The 19,810-nt window shown below is 47.9% G+C and overlaps 4 protein-coding genes across 5 annotated transcripts; 2 read left to right on the top strand and 2 right to left on the bottom strand.

Moving 5' to 3' along the window:
- Window positions 1-646: 646 nt before the first annotated feature.
- creg1 (cellular repressor of E1A-stimulated genes 1) lies at window positions 647-4,676 on the bottom strand. Its single transcript, XM_069721284.1, has 4 exons — window positions 4,347-4,676; window positions 2,932-3,051; window positions 2,723-2,836; window positions 647-2,381 (listed from the first exon to the last, which is right to left on the bottom strand). Exons 1-4 carry the CDS (start codon window positions 4,641-4,643, stop codon window positions 2,295-2,297), a joined length of 618 nt encoding a protein of 205 aa, XP_069577385.1. The 5' UTR covers window positions 4,644-4,676; the 3' UTR covers window positions 647-2,294.
- Window positions 4,677-5,403: 727 nt separating this feature from the next.
- Window positions 5,404-10,773, bottom strand: setdb2 (SET domain bifurcated histone lysine methyltransferase 2). 2 transcript variants are annotated; one of them, XM_069721268.1, is made up of 12 exons: window positions 10,332-10,773; window positions 8,853-8,966; window positions 8,677-8,778; window positions 8,414-8,532; window positions 8,022-8,303; window positions 7,469-7,797; window positions 7,080-7,249; window positions 6,781-7,010; window positions 6,416-6,464; window positions 6,074-6,243; window positions 5,776-5,864; window positions 5,404-5,674 (listed from the first exon to the last, which is right to left on the bottom strand). In XM_069721268.1, exons 1-12 carry the CDS (start codon window positions 10,360-10,362, stop codon window positions 5,491-5,493), a joined length of 1,869 nt encoding a protein of 622 aa, XP_069577369.1. In that variant the 5' UTR covers window positions 10,363-10,773; the 3' UTR covers window positions 5,404-5,490. The 2 variants fall into 2 exon arrangements, with proteins under 2 accessions (XP_069577369.1, XP_069577370.1); XM_069721269.1 differs by having other exon boundaries at window positions 10,680-10,704.
- A 125-nt stretch (window positions 10,774-10,898) lies between these two features.
- Window positions 10,899-15,915, top strand: LOC138634381 (uncharacterized). Its single transcript, XM_069721281.1, has 9 exons — window positions 10,899-11,209; window positions 11,327-11,542; window positions 12,349-12,471; window positions 13,005-13,237; window positions 14,643-14,780; window positions 14,854-15,041; window positions 15,150-15,229; window positions 15,302-15,385; window positions 15,489-15,915. Exons 2-9 carry the CDS (start codon window positions 11,356-11,358, stop codon window positions 15,638-15,640), a joined length of 1,185 nt encoding a protein of 394 aa, XP_069577382.1. The 5' UTR covers window positions 10,899-11,209; window positions 11,327-11,355; the 3' UTR covers window positions 15,641-15,915.
- A 247-nt stretch (window positions 15,916-16,162) lies between these two features.
- f7l (coagulation factor VII, like) lies at window positions 16,163-19,699 on the top strand. Its single transcript, XM_069721278.1, has 7 exons — window positions 16,163-16,255; window positions 16,915-17,106; window positions 17,366-17,479; window positions 17,563-17,703; window positions 18,145-18,233; window positions 18,314-18,434; window positions 19,062-19,699. Exons 1-7 carry the CDS (start codon window positions 16,168-16,170, stop codon window positions 19,607-19,609), a joined length of 1,293 nt encoding a protein of 430 aa, XP_069577379.1. The 5' UTR covers window positions 16,163-16,167; the 3' UTR covers window positions 19,610-19,699.
- Window positions 19,700-19,810: the final 111 nt, after the last annotated feature.

The raw sequence follows: 19,810 nt of genomic DNA, 5'->3' as shown, positions 1-19,810 counted from the left end.
CATGTTCAGACTGAAACCGAGAGCAAATCTTAAAAATCTTAATCTGCACCGACTCCGTTTCCTTTATTCACTCGTCTCGGTTCAGAGATCAAAAATGTCAGTCGACATGTTGAATAATACTGAAGCACTCAATGGTTCCCAAGCTGGGGGTCAAGGCCCTGCAACAGGTCACCAAACAAACCGGAAACTTCTCAAATCTTCGCTCTGGAAATATTCTGAATTTAAAAGTGATTGACTGAGTCGATGAATAGAAATGAAAATAAACATGAAAACGTTTGTTTTGGTGACGACGCTTTGAGTAAAGAGAAGTTTGTCAGCTTCTGTCATCATAACTTCTTCGTCTCCTTTAAAACCAGGAAAAACACAAAGCTGTCTCAAATACTGTAAAGTGTCGTTGTCGTATCAGCTGATTATTCAGTCTGGAAAAACCTTAAAATATAGTCCAGAAACTTTCAAGGACTTTCTCAGTGTTGCTGCGGTTAACAGTGATGAGGAGATTTTGAAACATTAAATACAATAAATAACATCCAAAACAAATAAAATAACAACACGCCTTTTTCCAGGAGGTCGAACACAACGATGCTGTAAGTAAAGCTTCTGATCATTACATTAAAATAAGTAAGAATAAACATGAGGAGGACACATCTTATCTTTTAAAGTCTTTATTTAAACAAATAATTTATTATCTGAAAAAATTATATTTCACAGCAAAAAGTTCTTACAAAAATGTAGATTTCCATTCAGGAAGAAGCAGAAGATCGTAAAGATATTTAAAATTATCTTTAAGGGAAGCAAAGTTAAACCCCGCCCCTCCCACAGACACCGTATTAAGCCCCGCCCCCGTGCAAGCTTGTTTTACGCATTTCTCAAAATGAGATGCCAGCTTTCTGTCCATGTTTTCAGATGAATGAGTATCGAGCTGTTAGTCACAGTCGTATCTGAACAGTCATTTCTATAAATCATGAAAAAACAGGAAATCAATTTTTGTCAAACTTTTTCCAAACATTAAATCACAAACTTCCAGAACTTCATCATCCCTGAGGTTTTAAAAAACCTAAAGACTCATGGGAAATGTAGCTACTTCAAAGTGGGATCAAGACTACAAACCTGTTGAGTCTAATTTCAAATGGAAGTTAATGAGTTCTGGCATCTGAATCCGTTTAATAAAGTGCAGTTTGTGGTCCAAACGAACACCAGTGAAAAATCCTGTCACATGACTCCTTCACGCTCTCATTTAGTGAATGCAGTTTTGCATTGAGACACAAAATAAAACAAACAAAAGAGAAAAGTTTGTTGTTACAGAAAAATACAAAAAGAAACTTTGATTCTTACACAGTTATCTTGTGTTTTAATTTAACAAACTAAATGAAATAGTTTGTACTTGAAGTTGTTGCTCCTAAAATGTGCAGTTGTGTTTTCTGGAGTCCAACGACTCCCCTTGGTGGTCAAACCACTGCACTGCAGCTTGCTCCTTATTTCTTTTTTTCACATAACTTTTATATTCTAAGCAATTAACAGCTGACATTTCCCCTTAAAGTTTGAATTTCTTTGTAGAAAGATGAACTAAATTGAATAATTAACCTGGTTAGTTTGGTTCAGTTCTAAGTACATGTTGATAATTAGAAGAAAAAAAATGACATCATGAATATTTTCTTTTTTTAAACTTGAATTAAACGTCTTAAAATGACCAAACGTTTACCTATTATTCACTTTTAGGACAGAAAAACACTACTTTAAATGTTTTAAGGCAAAGTAAAGAGGATTTAATAGAACATCCAATAAATTCTTGTTTCATTTAAACTAATTAAAATGTATGAAAAATGAAAATAATTTGTCAACTAGAAACAAAAATAATGACATGTTTAAAAAATAAGGTAAAATGTGCTTTAAATGGTTTGAAATTTGTGACCTGATGACTGAACTGAGAAGAATTCACTGGACGTTATGAAGACGACAAACAAGATTCAAACCGACAACCTGCTGCAGGTCGCAGGGTCGATTCCCGCCACTGCACATTTTTGTCACAAAAAGGAAAAAATAACAAATTACACATTTTTAGAGAAAATGTTATTGTTTTGACAAAGTATATCTTAATTTTGATATAAAAGTTTACATTTACAAAAAAAAAAAAAAAAAAAAAAAAATCAAAAAATTTGGCTTCAAGATATAATTTGTACTTAAAATGTCAATTGTGGCTTCTGTGGAAAATCTTAATAATAATTTTTGTATTCGTGATTATTATTATTTCGATTGTTTTTGAGACCAACTCCATTCTGACTTTTGAAAACCGACCGTCAGTGGTGCTTCCTGTACGGCGTCGCCTGGAAATATTCCTCCGGAGTGACGGTCTTCACGCCGCCAAAATAATCCAACACCAACACCTGGAACACGGAGGAGGGGCACTTAGTGGGACTACTGGTAGTATTACTGGTAGTATAACTGGTAGTATAACTGGTAGTATTACTGGTAGCATTACTGGTAGTATAACTGGTAGTATAACTGGTATTATTACTGGTAGTATTACTGGTAGTATTACTGGTAGCATTACTGGTAGTATAACTGGTAGTATAACTGGTAGTATTACTGGTAGCATTACTGGTAGTATAACTGGTAGTATAACTGGTATTATTACTGGTAGCATTACTGGTAGTATAACTGGTAGTATAACTGGTATTATTACTGGTAGTATTACTGGTAGTATTACTGCTAGTATAACTGGTACCTGTGTGATGTTGAACTTGGCGAAGAACCAGTTGTGATCAGTCGGCCAGTCGATCATCTCCGGGTGACGACTGAACAGAGATTTCTTTGCAAACTCCGCCTCTGTCCCGTTCACCTGGACAACAGGGAGGGAGGGGGGGGGCATTGTGACTGGTCAGACTTCAGCACCTGGACACAGGTGGGAACAGGTGTGTGTGTGTGTGTTGGTACCTGGAGGACGGATCCAGAGAGGATGATGTGGGCACACAGAGGACTCTGAGGGTCGAAGCCCTGCTGCCTGCAGTACTCCGTCTGAGCCAGAGACATGGACAAAGACGCCCGACGGTCCACCTGCAGGGAGGCAGAGTTACACCTGACAGGTACCGCCCCCGTTGACAGGTACCGTCCCCGTTGACAGGTACCGCCCCCGTTGACAGGTACCGCCCCCGTTGACAGGTAACACCCCGTGGTACCGTCCCCGTTGACACCGTCCCCGTTATCAGGTAACACCCCGTGGTACCGCCCCCGTTGACAGGTAACACCCCGTGGTACCGTCCCCGTTGACACCGTCCCCGTTATCAGGTAACACACACAAACGTTTTTAAAACCAGAACTTTTCCCACCAAATGCTGTTTTTAGAATATTTCCTTACGCAGTTGTAAAACATGAAGTTGGTGAACTTTGTTCCTCTTTAATGTACATTTACAGCTTTGTGTAACTCTGAAGACTTAAAGGAGCTAATAGAAGTGCTGACTCATGTTCTCTCTCCGGTTCTCGGTCACATGATGTCAGCTCACACGTGACTCCAACACCAAACTGCTGAGTCACTGCACACAAAAACTGCTGCCTCATGCTGAAGTTATGTGACCTGTTGCTGAAGAAAGTATTTTTTAATTAGTTAGATTAATTATTATACAGAACGTACAAAAAAGTCATTGTAAATTATTTCTTTAACATTTAATACAACAGAATTTTTGTACAAGACTATAAATAAACTATAAAATATAAGCCTGTACAGTTTTAGTAAAGTATGTTTCTTTAAACGCTGCAAAGCCCTATATTAGAGTACTTGACCCTGCTGGAGTACACATTTAAAACAATACAAGACATTTAAACAAATCATTAAGTCTGCAATAATTTCTTAATAGCAGTTGTAAATATTGTAAATAAAATAGTAAAAAGTCCTTAAAGATTTTAGTGAGGTCTATTAGACTCAGAATACCACAAATCCCTCCAGAAGTGTTGTACGGTAAAGACTGAATAAAGTTGAGGAACATCTGAAGCTTGCAGCAGTTTTAAACACAGGAGATGACTGATGTTCCCAAAATATCAACTTTCTCTGTGGGAGTTTTGAACGCTATAAATGCTGTAATATTGTAAAGGAATACTGGAAGACACAGAATAAGGTGAAAGGCAAAGCTTTTTACACTTCACAACAATTGGTGATTTTCCCAACACACTTCAAACTTCGGTCATAAAACCAAGAGACGCGAGGAAGGAACGACACAATCTGAATTCGTAGATTTTTAAACCGAGTTTTGAACGTTATAAATTCATGTTGCTGTATGAATACTAAAAAAGTTTGTGGTGTAAATATTCTTTGATGGCACTTTTACAAACAGTGACACGAGCCGGGCGAGTCTCACCTCCAGGTCCTGCACGGAGATCTCCATGCGGGTCAGGTACATGTAGGGCACCCCGGAGCTGGAGCCCGGCGGCCCGTCGCTCACCGAGAAGGCGTTGGAGAACGGCTGACCCACCACCGGCTTGTGGGTGGAGATGGTGGCCATGGAGGCCCAGTCGCACTGGTGGGCGACGAAGCGGGCGACTCGGGCCACCTGGTCGTGAGGCGGGATCCGGAACCGACAGGCGGAGCACGGGGAGAGCGCGGCCAAGGAGAGGCCGAGGAGGAGGACACACGCAGGCCGCAGAGGAGCGCTCATGTTCGGCTTCGTTGTTTGGAGGAAACTCGGTGGGTCGGGCCGGAGGAGGACATATAAACAACAAGCCGGGATCCGGTCTGGTGTTTCAGAGTAAAAGCCGGAGAGACAGCTAAGAAAAAAGGAAGTCCACCACGTGCGACCCCAATTTCAAAATAAAAGCATTTGCAAGGGTTCAGAAAAAACGTTGGAATTTCAAAGTAAAAACCACATAGGCTGCTACAAAAGGAAGTCTTCTTGTAATGTCCAGCTGTAACTTCAAAATAAAGCAGCAGTAACGGTTCCTAGAAATTCTAAATAAAATCCATGAAATGGAGATATCTCAATGTACATGTTGGAGTTTCAAACTAAAACCTATCGTGAACACAATTTCAAGACTTAATTCCCAAAACAAAATGGATAATCTATTTTATTTTTCAAAATAAAATTCCTTGTGACTCTTACCCCAGGAAGTCATTGCATAAAATCTGCCCTGGAATTTCAAAATAAAAGCCTTAGTGATGGTGACCAATGGCCATTTCTTCACATGACAATGTCGCTTCAAAATAAAAGGGGTGGTGGCAATAGGAATGTGCCCAAACTCGAATTTCAAAACAAAAGCATAATGGGTCAAATTATCAAGTTATTATCATAACTGTGATTTCAAAATAAGTTGCACCTATGCTGGCACTCAGGTGTGGTAGTGACACTAATCTGACCTGTGAAATTAAACGATGCCAGACACACATGACTATATTTCAAAATAAAATATCCTAAACTGAGCTGCTTTTAAAATGTATTACAAAAAATATTTTATTCCAAACTTCAGTAGAAAAAAACAAATGTTCATTAGTGTGAATCTGGAGAAGGATCAACGGGCCTCCATCGCTGCGTGACCTCCGACCTCCCACATGTCACACAGGTTGTCTTCGATGCCGAACCGTCCCTGGCAACCGTTGCTACCGCAGAGACACGGCACTTCCTGTTTGAGCAGCGAGGCTGTTTGTGTGTCATCGCTGTAATTCCAAGTGAGCTCAGTGCCGGCCTTTATGACCCTGATGGAGACACAACCAACCGCCGTCACCATGACGACAACGACGACAACAACAACAACAACAACAACAACACACGCCTGACTCTCACTCCGCCTCCTCACCTGTTGGTGAAGAAGGAGACGATGGGGAAGCCGGGGTCGTGGGAGTCGGTGAAGACGTTCTGGACGAACAGGTTTGGCTGGCAGCTATGCTGTAGGAGAGGTCAAAGGTCAAACAACAGCTTGAGAATCCAGTAGAAAACCTTCAATCTGAAAATTATTCAAATATCCAAAATGTTAATAAAACGTCCAAAATATTACAAAAATTACAGAAATAAGTGCTCTGATACAGCGCCACCTTCTGATGACCGTTTGATTTGTTGTTGTTTGTTTACTCTGTTGTTGTTGTTGTTGAACTCACGTTGAGGAAGCGGCTCACGTTTCCCTCCCTGCTGCCGTCCAGGAAACACACGTCCTCCATCTGCGCTGCTCTCTTTAAACTCCTCTGGCCGCTCGCCGACGTGCCGTTCACGCCCTGAACGGCCGTCGCCGTGGCAACCGTCTCCCGCTGCGCCTCCTGAGGATGGTCACCTGACAGACGGCATCCAATCATCTCAGCTTATTCTCTGTGTTCAAATGAATCTGTTTCTATTTGTTTTCTATTTTCGGACAGTTATTTAATAAAATGAAGTGGTTTTCATATTTTTCGTGGTTTTGTTGAAGCCGTCCAAACGTGATGAGTAAAGTCACTTCTGGCTCGTACCTGCTGACGGAGTCGTCGGCTGAGGACCTCCAACCAGCACCGTCTGAACCTGAACACGCAGGACAGGAAGTCGTCAGAAAACTCAGCAAACTACGAAGCCACGGTTCCTCAGTCATAAAACACATTCTTCTGTAAAGTAGCGAGTTATAATTAAAAGACAGAAAAAGTCAAAAAGAATAAAGACTAAAGTCGTCTTCTCCCGTCAGAATTTTACCAAAAAACTAAAATTTTAAAATGACGACTTCATAATTTCAAGAAAAAAACGTCGGAAAATATTCTGTCCTGCTTGATGTTGGTGTCTTTTATTTTTGAGTTCTCATCCTACTTCCTGTTTACAGGGCGGGATCAGTTTAACGTGAACACACCTGGTTACGGTCCGTTACCGTGGCGTCGCCCGGTCTCTGGATCACGGGGACGTGCAGGGGGGGCGAAGTGGGCGGGGACGCCTCCAGCAAGCTGTTCCGCCCCTCCAGCACCGGCGGGGCGAGCCACTCGGTGACGACCTCGACCTCGTCATCGGACGGGAGGTCGGCCCGGGTCAGCTTCGGGGGCGGCAGCTCGGCGGGGGGGCTCTGGACCCTCTGCAGGACCACACCTGCGCACATCAGACCGGGTTAGACTCCGCCTCCTGAACCGAGCCGTTAAACGCCAACCCGAGTCTCACCCGCGTAGATGCACACGAAGGTGCCGTGGTCCAGGTCGTCACGGCAACGGACGCCCCAGCCGCGGTCGCCGGTGTAGAAGACCTGGAGGCGGACTCTGATGCCCCTCTGGACGAGGCGGTTCTGACAGCGAGCCCGGTCGCAGCCGCACCACGGACCGCACTCGTACAGCCTGACAGGAAGCAGGCGGACGCAGGGTTACTATGGCAACACTTCTACCTCCGGCAGGTCCGACAGGTTCTCAGTATTTAATCAAAGAAACATGTTTTATTTGTTCCTTCAAAATTAAAGTCTGGTGTCAAAACTGAAACGCTTTTATTTTGAAGGACATAGACGGAAGAATTAAATTATTTTGAAGCAGCTGCTGTAGTTTATTTTGAAAAGCTCCTACCCTGTGGGGACGGGCTCCAGGAGCCGGTGGTGGCTGTAGTGGCGTCCCCCGGTGGTCATGGCAACGCAGGCGCAGCGCTCTGAGTCTGCGCAGCCATCGCTGCAGTCGCAGCAGACGTCGAATAGGGCGGGGCCTCGGCCCAGGAAGCAGCCGTGCGGCCAGCGGTCCTTCCTGTAGCGGAAGTCAGCGGGACGAGCGCCGGCATCACCGACGCACAACTCCACCGGCGTCGGCTCCGCCCCCCGGCTGAGGTCCAGCTCCGGGCGCTGAGGGCCGCCTGCTGCAGGAGGGTCCAACCGCACCGAGGGGTCAAAGGTGAAGAAGTCCACCTGCAGCAGGAAGGAGATCATATCAAAAATATTCCTACAATCAGAACATAAAAACTCTTCCTGCTTTTATTTTGATAGTCCATCAATCAAAACAAAGTGATCAGCAGCTTCTTGCTTCTTATTGATTGATCTGAAACATTCCTGAAGACATTTGTAACCGAGTCACTGGTTGCTATGGTGATAGCGTAGCTTCAGTCTTCTCAGAATAATTCCTATTTTCCGACCTGCAGGATGTCGTAGCTTTCGGAGGCCAGCAGGAACCGCATCACGTCGCCATGGTTACGGAGGCTCTGTCCGCACGGCGTCTTGTAGATGACGTCCCAGCCGTCCACGAATCGGTCGTCCTCCACGTCGATGTCGTCCGCAGCCACGCCCACTTCAAACAGCGACATCAGCGGCACGCCGCTCAGCCTCTTAAAGCCGCAGAGCAGCGGGACCTTCAGCGGGTTCTCCCCCCAGAACGCAGGCATGCACTGAGGCATGCTGGGTAAACCGGGCAGGCAGGCCTGGAGGGAGAACACCAGGTTTATACTGAAAGGACGTCATGGAGAACGATATAAACAGGGAGTGGAGGGTGAACATGCGCGTGTGGTGCGTGCTCCAGACTGCAGGTCACCTTGCAGCAGGAGTGCAGGTGGTACTGCAGCTGGACCGGTGTCAGAGGAGGCAGCAGCTCCTCCCGGTCAGCAGGGGGCGCTGAGGAGCTGCACGGTCCGTTGAAGGGCAGCAGCTCGTCTGTGGAGGAACACACGCTGAAACAACAACAACAACAACAACAACAACAACAACACCACCACACACACACACACACACACACACACACACACACACACACACACACACACACACACACACACACACAGACAGACACACACTCACCCGCACCGATCACCACCTGGACCACGGAGGAGTCCTGGTCCTGAGGAGACGCCGGGGACGAGAAGTCCAGGAGGTCCAGCAGCCTGATGGCCTGGACGCACTCTGACGGACACACAACACTGACGTCACCACAGGAAGCAGGAAACGGTCAAATCAAATCATGAGGTGGGCGGGACCTTTATCGGTGGCCGTGTTCCTCCTCAGGACGCCCTTCAGGTGGTCCAGGTACACAGAGACCCCGCTGAAGACCTGGTCCACGTCCTGCTCCGACCAGAAGGTTCTGGCCCGGTCTGAGACCACAAACACAGCAGGGTCACGTTTGGACTCAAGAACAGATTAATGATGGTTCTCCACCTGGACCACAACAACCAGGACCAGGACCAGGTCCAGGACCAGGACCAAGACCAAGACCAAGACCAGGTCCAAGACCAGGACCAAGACCAAGACCAGGACCAACCAGCAGTCTATGGCTGCCCATCACCTCAGTTTGTCTCCCTCCTCTGGCAGTGAGAGGAACTACAACAACACTAAAATGGATCCATTCACTCCAAAAACATCTGGAAAGTTTTTTCATGTTTTAGTTGAGAAATAGATAAACAGGAAGTTCTCCGGCTCAGTCCACACCGGTCCTTCCACAGCGGGAATGTCTGACCATCATCATCATCATCATCATCACCATCATCACCATCATCATCATCATCACCATCATCATCATCATCATCACCATCATCACCATCATCATCATCACCATCATCATCATCATCATCACCATCACCATCACCATCATCATCATCATCATCACCATCATCACCATCATCATCATCATCACCATCATCATCATCATCACCATCATCATCACCATCATCACCATCATCATCACCATCATCACCATCATCACCATCATCATCACCATCATCATCATCACCATCATCATCATCATCATCACCATCACCATCATCATCACCATCATCACCATCATCATCATCATCACCATCATCATCATCATCACCATCATCATCACCATCATCACCATCATCATCACCATCATCACCATCATCACCATCATCATCATCATCATCATCACCATCATCATCATCATCATCATCATCACCATCATCATCACCATCATCATCATCACCATCATCATCATCATCATCATCACCATCATCATCACCATCATCATCATCACCATCATCATCATCGCTGTGACGTCACTTCGATCCAATCCACAGAAAAACTGCAGTTTTTATATCTAATTGATTCAAAAACATATTAATCTGAAAACATCGAAGAAAAACACGTTTCTGGTACTTTTCATATATGAAGTACATTTTGCTGACAGTACTCACTGCAGTATTTTCTCTGTGTTGTGAGTACTTGTGCTGCAGTACTTGTACTACAGTACTTGTACTTGTCCTACAGTACTTGTACTTGTACTGCAGTACTTGTACTTGTACTACAGTACTTGTACTACTGTACTGCAGTACTTGTACTTGTACTACAGCACTTGTACTTGTACTGCAGTACTTGTACTTGTACTGCAGTACTTGTCCTACAGTACTGCAGTACTTGTACTTGTACTACAGTACTTGTACTTGTACTACAGTACTTGTACTACAGTACTTGTACTTGTACTACATAAAGTTTGTTCTCACCAACATCTCGAGGATCCGCTGAATCGCCCATCTCCGTCCTGTTAGCCCGCAGCTAGCTCCACCTGCGGGCTAACAACACCAGAACTAGATTGACAGGTGAAAACCCCGCGAGGCAGCAGCGTGGTTAGTTTAACTAACCGTTCAATGACTAAACTAACTAGTCCCGACCGTTAACCTGCACCAGCTCCACCTGGACCCGCTTCAGTCAGCTCATGAATGGAGCTAACGAGCTAGCTGAGCTAGCTGCTTCCAGCTAACGGGGGCAGCGAAAGTATAATCGATCAACATGAACGATGATCGAAGGTTTTTAGTTTAAATCGATGATCGAGTTTAATCAAATAAATTAACCTGCTTTCATTCATCACATCTGCACACACATCTGGACAGATTTACGAATGCGCGACGTGTTGGTTCCCTCCGGCCGCCGTAGGCCGCACAGGTTGGTGCCCTGAGTTCAGTCTGCCAGGCGCTCTCAGAACAGCACTTCGCCTTTTGAATTGACCTCCACTGGCCACCGTACTACATACGTTACGAAATGTCAACATAAACACGTTTTAAACTGGTCGTAACACTGCTTTCATAAGTTAGATATCATCAAAATGATTCCTTTCAATGACGTGTCGCGTGTCCGGAACCGGACACGGCCCGTCACGAGATTTAACGGGAGGTACGTGCTTTTAAAAAGGTGTCGGTGAGCCTACGGGTGCTAATCACGTCAGCCACTTCCGGGGTAGTTTTGTAACGGTGTGACAACCAACTTATACAAGTTTAAAAACGCGGAATCACGTTTAACCTGCCTGGAACCACACCGAGCAGAACCGGTCCACTCCATGTTCTGATGGGTTCTCCTCGGTTCTGAGCTGATCATCCTCCAGCAGGTGAAGATCCATCAATCACATTATTTACAGGTGTTTCTGTTCCTCTGCAGCTTTGATCAGCTGATATTCTGAATAATTCATCCCTTACTCCTTATTTATGACCTTTCTGTGATGCAGTTGAAGGTCAAAGGTCAAACCTGGCTGAGATGTCTGCAGCCAGGCGGGCGGTGGGCGAGGCGTTGTGGGCGATGTGTGCGGGCGACTCCATGTCCATGCCGGTCCACTGGTACTACGACGTCCAGGACATCCGGCGCGACTTCGGAGGCTGGATCACCGGTTTCAGGGGGCCGGCACGCCGACACCCGTCCAGCATCCTCAGCCTGTCCAACACCGGTACGACAGCCTCATGTTCACCACCGTACTGCATCAACTCTTCTTTTAACAACACTCTGGAAACGTTCATGAACTGAGGAGACCAGTTTCTGGAGTTTAGAAAGTGAAATGTGGTCCCATTCTGGCCTGATAGAGGATTCCAGCTGCTCAACAGTTCAGGGTCTCCTTTGTTGTATTGTTCATGTCCTGATGCTCCAGATGTTTTCAATGATTGACAGGTCTGGACTGCAGGAGGCCAGTTTATCAGCGGACTCTTCTACTAGAGAGCCATGCTGTTGGAATACGTGCAGAATGTGGTTGGACGTTGTTCTGATGAAATAAACAAGACCTTCCCTGAAAGAGATGTTGTCTGGATGGCAGCATATATTGCTCCAAAACCTGAATATATCATTCAGCATTAATGCTTCCTTCCAGATGTTCAAGCTACCCATGCCATGTGCACTAATGCATCCTGTACCATCACAGATGCTGGCTTTAGAACTGAGCTGATAACAAGCTGGATGGTCCCTCTCCTTTTAACCTGGAGGATGCAGCGTCCATGATTTCCAAACCGAATCTCAGATTGTGATCCATCAGACCTCAGGACAGTTGTCCACTTCACCTCAGTCCATCTTCAATGATCTCGGTCCAGAGAAGGCGGCGGTGTTTCTGGATCATGTTTCTATCTGGTTTCTTCTTTGGAGAGTTTTAACAGCATTTGTGGACGCAGCGATGAACTGTGTTCACAGACGATGGTTTTCAGAGTGTTCCTGAGCCCATGCAGTGATTTCCAGTAAGAGTTGTAGAGCTCCTGTGTTGTGTTTCAGCTGGCAGCGGGCGGACGGCCTGGTCGACCGGCACCGAGCGTCCCGATGTGGTCGGCAGCGTCATCCTGCACGACAAGCTGGACTTGTGGAAGTCCTCCGACGGCACGGTGCACTATCACCACGGTAACGCCGAACGCACACGGCACCGCGACTGGTGGACGTTGTGTGTGTGTCTGTGTGTTGTGTCTCTGTGTGTCTCTGTGTTGTGTCTCTGTGTGTCTCTGTGTTGTGTCTCTGTGTGTCTTTGTATTGTGTCTCTGTGTGTCTTTGTATTGTGTCTCTGTGTATCTGTGTGACTGTGTCTCTGTGTCTCTCTGTCTGTGTGTCGTGTCTCTGTGTGACTGTGTCTCTGTGTGTCTCTGTGTTGTGTCTCTGTGTGACTGTGTCTCTGTGCGTCTCTGTGTCTCTGTGTTGTGTTTCTGTGTGTCTCTGTGTTGTGTCTCTGTGTGACTGTGTCTCTGTGTGTATTGTGTCTCTGTGTTGTGTCTCTGTGTGTCTTTGTATTGTGTCTCTGTGTGTCTCTGTGTGACTGTGTCTCTGTGTGTCTCTGTGTTGTGTCTCTGTGTGTCTCTGTGTGACTGTGTCTCTGTGTGTCTCTGTGTTGTGTCTCTGTGTGTCTCTGTGTTGTGTGACTCCTCTTCTTCGGTGGTGTCCAGGTCTCCAGGCGGGTGATAACACCCTGAATGTCCTGTGTTCCCTGCGAGCGTCTCGTGTCCTGGTCTCCGGTGGTTTCGTGGACGTGTCTCAGCCGGAGGCTCGATCAGCCGTCCTGACGGACTACGTTGAGTTCCTGACGACGGCCGGCTCGCACAACGACACGTACGCAGAGTCCTTCCACCGCGGGTTCTTCTCCGACTGGCAGGAGAACCGGCCGACGGCACCGAGGGAGGTAAACCAGCAGCTGATGCAGCGCTGGGACACACCTGCTCCGGGTTCTCCGGGTTCTCTCCGTGTTCTCTCCATGTTCTCAGCGTTCTCTCAGCGTTCTCTCAGTGCTCTCTCCATGTTCTCAGCGTTCTCTCAGTGTTCTCTCCTTGTTCTCAGTGTTCTCTCTGTGTTCTCTCCGTGTTCTCAGTGTTCTCTCCGTGTTCTCAGCGTTCTCTCAGTGTTCTCTCCGTGTTCTCTCCGTGTTCTCAGCGTTCTCTCAGTGTTCTCTCCGTGTTCTCAGTGTTCTCTCAGTGTTCTCTCCGTGTTCTCAGTGTTCTCTCCGTGTTCTCAGCGTTCTCTCAGTGTTCTCTCAGTGTTCTCAGCGTTCTCTCAGTGTTCTCTCAGTGTTCTCTCCATGTTCTCAGCGTTCTCTCAGTGTTCTCTCCATGTTCTCAGCGTTCTCTCAGCGTTCTCTCAGTGTTCTCTCAGTGTTCTCTCCGTGTTCTCAGCGTTCTCTCAGTGTTCTCTCCATGTTCTCAGCGTTCTCTCAGTGTTCTCTCCGTGTTCTCAGTGTTCTCTCCTTGTTCTCAGTGTTCTCTCCTTGTTCTCAGTGTTCTCTCTGTGTTCTCTCCGTGTTCTCAGTGTTCTCTCCGTGTTCTCAGTGTTCTCTCCGTGTTCTCAGCGTTCTCTCAGTGTTCTCTCCGTGTTCTCTCCGTGTTCTCAGCGTTCTCTCAGTGTTCTCTCCGTGTTCTCTCCGTGTTCTCAGCGTTCTCTCCTTGTTCTCAGTGTTCTCTCCGTGTTCTCAGTGTTCTCTCCGTGTTCTCAGCGTTCTCTCCTTGTTCTCAGTGTTCTCTCCGTGTTCTCAGTGTTCTCTCCGTGTTCTCAGCGTTCTCTCCTTGTTCTCAGTGTTCTCTCTGTGTTCTCAGTGTTCTCTCCTTGTTCTCAGTGTTCTCTCCGTGTTCTCAGCGTTCTCTCCTTGTTCTCAGTGTTCTCTCCGTGTTCTCAGTGTTCTCTCCTTGTTCTCAGCGTTCTCTCAGTGTTCTCCGTGTTCTCTCCTTGTTCTCAGCGTTCTCTCAGTGTTCTCTCCGTGTTCTCAGCGTTCTCTCCTTGTTCTCAGCGTTCTCTCCGTGTTCTCAGTGTTCTCTCCGTGTTCTCAGTGTTCTCTCCTTGTTCTCAGTGTTCTCTCCTTGTTCTCAGCGTTCTCTCAGTGTTCTCTCCGTGTTCTCTCCTTGTTCTCAGCGTTCTCTCCTTGTTATCAGTGTTCTCTCCGTGTTCTCAGCGTTCTCTCCTTGTTCTCAGTGTTCTCTCCTTGTTCTCAGTTCTCTCCTTGTTATCAGTGTTCTCTCCATGTTCTCAGTTCTCTCCGTTCTCTCTCCATGTTCTCAGTGTTCTCTCCGTGTTCTCAGTGTTCTCTCCGTGTTCTCCAGGTCCTGATGTTTGCAGAGAACCGCTCTAGAACCAAGCTGAGCTCCTCGTTTCCCGACAGCCAGCTGAACGCCATCGGTTGCCTTCCCATGATCCTCCCCTTCGTCCTGCTGTCCGCGTCGGCCAATGAGAAGCAAGCGGTGAGTGAACCAGCGATGCGTCTGAAAGCACCTCCCTCGGCCCGCTGTGACCTTTGACCCCGTCTGTCCGCAGGTGTCGGCGGCGGTGGAGTTGGTGAAGCTGACTCATCCTCACCCCGAGGTGCCGGAGAACGTGTCCATCTACAGCCGGGCGCTGCACGCCGTGGTGGGCGGAGCCAGCGTGCGGCAGCAGGCGGAGCTCGCTCTGAGGAGGCTGGACGTCTGGGACACCTGCCGGAGCTTCAGTCGCAAGGCCGCCAGGTGAGACGCTACGCTACGTAGCACGTCTGCTTTACAGCTACCGTTAGAGGCAACACTTCCTGCAGGTTTTTCACAATAAAAGTCTTGAACGTGTATTGCTGTGATCAGGTGTCCTCCATCCTCTGAGGAGAGACTGAAGGTCCACCAGAGCGCCGTCCACCACCTCGGCCTCGCCTGCTACACGGAAGGTGATTCACCACGATGCCTTCAGGTGCACACGGTTTATCACGAGTCACACTGACCTCTGTGTCCTCCGGCAGGAGCTCTGAGCAGCTTGTTCTACTTGGCTCACGAGTTCCACGACGACCCGCCGGGAGGAATCCTGGCCAACAGCAACTGTGGAGGTTTTCATCTCTCTTTAGTACAGGAACACCGCCTTACTTTTCACAATAAGAGTAGACTTGAAGGGAAGTCAGCCGTTTGTGACGCTGTACGTTTCGTCCTCAGGTGAGAACTGTAACCGCGGCGCGGCGCTCGGCGCCCTGCTGGGTGCGGGGGGGTCGGGAGGGTCGGGGGGAGGCGCCATCCCTCAGCAGTGGAAGGACGAACTGAGAGACGCCCAGGAGTTCATCCCCGACATCCTGAAGGAGGCGCAGTGAGAGCAGCGTCGCCCCCCGGAGGACATGAGGGAAAATAACACTTATTATTCTGATTATTTCATAATTATGGTTTGCTTTTTTATTTTTGTTTTACCGAATAATACATTTTGAAATTTAACTTTGAAGCAGGAACATTTAAGCATTACATTTAAATGATATAAAAACGGATATTTATTTAATATTGTTGTTGATTTTTACCTGTTTGAAGTCTTTAATGAACAAATCAAGACGCCTGTTTGCACATAAGAAGAATAAAGTCTGAAACACGAAGTTGAGGCTGAAGTTTGTTTGTGCTTCAATTAAAAAGGTGTTTCATGTGTTTTATTGTGAAAATCCTCATGTTTCCCTCTGAAACACTTCAACACATTGAAGTTATGGATGAGTTCAGAGTTGTGTGTGTGTGTAGGTGTGGGGGATATGGGGTGAGGTGGAGGGGGGAGGGAGGTGGAGGGGGATATGATGGGAGGGAATGGGGGGGAGGGTTGGGGGAGTTGTGTCACTGACCTTTGATCAGTCCAAAAACAAACATGGCATCTGTCAGCGGAGAAACGAAGCGTCTCTTCTCCTTCCTCCTCATCGTTGCTGCTGTCCCAGCATGCACTGGGTTCCCTGGAGGTCAGTCCCGTCTTCTTCTTCCTCTTCTTCTTCACCTCTATCTTAGTGATCTTCTTCATGCCCCCCTCCCCCGAGGGTCATCCGGCACCACGGAGCGCCGCGGCTCGTTGGAAACACCGAAGCTTTCCGTCGATCTGTTGATAAAAACACCAAAATATCATCAGTTTTTCTTCTTGTTTTGTTGAAGTATGAAACCGTCGGTTCACTCGGAAGTTGAATCAGCACGTCGGATTTAACTCTTAAAATAAGATCAATAACACTTCTGTCATTTTGGTAAAAAACAAAAGTATCGTCAGATGTTCTCGTGTTTCTACTTGACATTTTGAAGGAATTAATTTGAAATTCAAACATGGAAACACTTATTTCCTCCAAGTTACAAAATTTGTTTTTCCTTTTGATCTGCTCCCATTTGCCCTGTTTAAGGTGCTTCATGCCGTTATTACAAACACTTCCTGTATCTGTTTCAAATTAAAAGCCCTGAAGCGTGGACAGAAACCTTCTTTTCTTAAAAGGCTTTTGTTGTGAAACATTTGCAGGAAGGAGTAATGACTGAAATTTAATCTGAGTGATGTGAAGAGATGTGAATATAAAAGTATGTAAACCGGCGGTTACCCGAGCTCAGAACCATCGAGTGTTAACCCGGCGTTGTCGTGGTGCAGGAGGAGTGTTTCTGGACCGACCCGCCGCCAGCGTCTTCCTGCAGCGCTCTCGCCGGGCCAACTTCCTGCTGGAGGAGCTGAGGCAGGGGAACCTGGAGCGCGAGTGCATCGAGGAGAAGTGTTCCTACGAGGAGGCCAAAGAGATCCTGGTCCACCCGCATCAGCTGGAGACCTTCTGGAGGTCCTACACAGGTACCGGTCCAGTCTCAGTCTCAGGTACCGGTCCAGTCTCAGGTACCGGTCCAGTCTCAGTCTCAGGTACCGGTCCAGTCTCACGTACCGGCTCAGTCTCAGTCTCAGGTACCGGTCCAGTCTGAGGTACCGGCCCAGTCTCAGGTACCGGTCCAGTCTCAGTCTCAGGTACCGATCCAGTCTGAGGTACCGGTCCAGTCTGAGGTACCGGTCCAATCTGAGGTACCGGTCCAGTCTCACTAACCCTTCCTGTTTGCAGCGGTGGACAGCTGCCTGTCGTCTCCCTGTAAGAACGGCGCCACCTGCACTCGCCACATCGACACCTACATGTGCAAATGTCCGCCTGGTTTCCATGGATACAACTGTGACAAAGGTAGGAGCCGCGTCCGCAGCCCGAACCTTCCTCATGGCGTTGGTGACTGTTGCTAAGGACGTTGCCGTGTGTTGTGTCGGCAGTGCGTTTGACCTCCAACGGGTGTCGCTATAGGAACGGAGGGTGTGAACATTTCTGCAAAGAGCTGGCGGACCGTTCTTCCGTGTGTTTCTGCGCTCCGGGATACGGACTGGACCGGGACAACAGCACCTGCCTGCCTCAAGGTCTGCTCTCCTTCACAGGGTCCAACTCTCCCAGAACCAACAGCAACGCCATAGCAACCATCTGAAATATCTTAACATCGTCTCACTCAACTGCCTGGATCACCATAGCAACCACCTAGAAATCCCTGCAACACCCTGTCAGCGACAGTCAACACATAACGACCGGCTTCTGAAACCGTAGCATACAACCAGCATACAACCAGCATACAACCAGCATACAACCAGCATACAACCAGCATACAACCAGCATACAACCAGCATACAACCAGCATACAACCAGCATACAACCAGCATACAACCAGCATAAAACCAGCATACATGTAGAAACCACTTCTTTAATAAGCCCTGGAAACCATAGCAACCCCCAGGAACACCCTATCAAATATGGAGATGTGTAGATATGTGGGTCATGTGATGTGTTTTGTCTCCTGGCCGGTCCAGACAGCGTCGCCTGTGGAAGACCACTCCTCCATTTTGCTCCGAGGGTCGTGAACGGGATGATCTGTCCTAAAGGACACTGTCCATGGCAGGTGAGTCCTGGAACAGGTAACACCCAGAAAACGCTGCCGGCATGAATTATTAATATCATAACACACGTGTGTTTGTGGAGGCTCTGCTGACGGAAAATGACAAGTTCACCTGCGGTGCCATCGTCCTGTCGGATCGGTGGCTTTTAACGGCAGCTCACTGCGTCTGGCTGAAACCTGCCGCCATCCTCCACGTCACCGTGGGTAAGACACGCCCCTTTCCACCTCTCCGCCTCCTTCACCCTCCTTTTAATGTGTTGGAGCTCACAGCTGTTGACGACAGACAAAATCATGTCTTTATTTTCCACCTATTTAACACCACAGCAACCATCCAAAACACCCTAGCAACCATCTAGAACACCATAGCAACCATCCAGAACACCATAGCAACCATCTAGAACACCATAGCAACCATCCAGAACACCATAGCAAACGTCTAGAACACCATAGCAACCATCCAAAACACCCTAGCAACCATCTAGAACACCATAGCAACCATCCAGAACACCATAGCAACCATCTAGAACACCATAGCAACCATCCAGAACACCATAGCAAACGTCTGGAATAGCAACTACCTTATCACGCCCTAGCAACGCCCTAGCAGCCACCTTATCACGCCCTAGCAACGCCCTAGCAGCCACCTTATCACGCCCTAGCAACGCCCTAGCAGCCACCTTATCACGCCCTAGCAACGCCCTAGCAGCCACCTTATCACGCCCCAGCAGCCACTGTAATTTTCTGGAAAAACCTCGGCAACTGCTGGAAAGTTCTATCATCCGGTTCTGCTTCTAATGACACATGAAACATAAGGGTGGCGTCCCTCTTCAGGTGAACACGACCTTCAGGAGGACGAGAAGACGGAGCAGCGGCGGCGGGTGGTGGGCGTGGTGATCCACCGCGCGTACAACCAGTCCAGCTCTGACAGCGACCTGGCCCTGCTGAAGATCCACCGGCCGGTGAAACTGGGTCACCACGTGGTGCCGGTCTGCCTTCCTGCCCGGAACAGCTCCTTCGGCCGAACGCTGGCCACCGTCCGCCACTCCACCGTGTCCGGGTGGGGCCGCCTCGCGCAGTTCGGCGCCGCCTCCAGGTTCCTGCAGCGCCTGGTGCTGCCGAGGGTCCCGCTGCAGGAGTGCCGCCTGCACACCGGGCTCAACATCACCAGGAACATGCTGTGCGCCGGGCTGAGGAGAGGCGGCCAGGACGCCTGCGAGGGCGACAGCGGCGGGCCTCTGGTGACGCGCTACAAGAAGACCTGGTTCCTGACGGGCGTGGTGAGCTGGGGGAAAGGCTGCGCCAACGAAAACAAGTACGGCATCTACACCAAGGTCAGCAACTTCCTGGACTGGATCGATGACATCATGGCGACGGGCTGAAGCTGAGTGACGCTTCAGATCTATGAAACAGGAAGTAAAGATGGTGACATGTTGTTTGGTTTAATAAAGACAAAATTATTCTACATTTGTCACGTGGGCTGATGATGAAACAACAGAAATACCTCTTTAGAAATTAAACTAACACACTGAAGACCTGATTTTATATTGAACTTTTCACTCATCAATAAATGATGACCTGCA

Source organism: Brachyistius frenatus, unplaced genomic scaffold, assembly GCF_029030835.1.
Source record: "Brachyistius frenatus isolate BFR_SWC_R1_liver_20210118 unplaced genomic scaffold, ASM2903083v1 Contig_259, whole genome shotgun sequence".
NCBI classification, from domain to species: domain Eukaryota; kingdom Metazoa; phylum Chordata; class Actinopteri; family Embiotocidae; genus Brachyistius; species Brachyistius frenatus.
The sequence above is the reverse complement of the archived record's forward strand: the minus strand, read 5'-3'. Positions and strand labels throughout refer to the sequence as shown.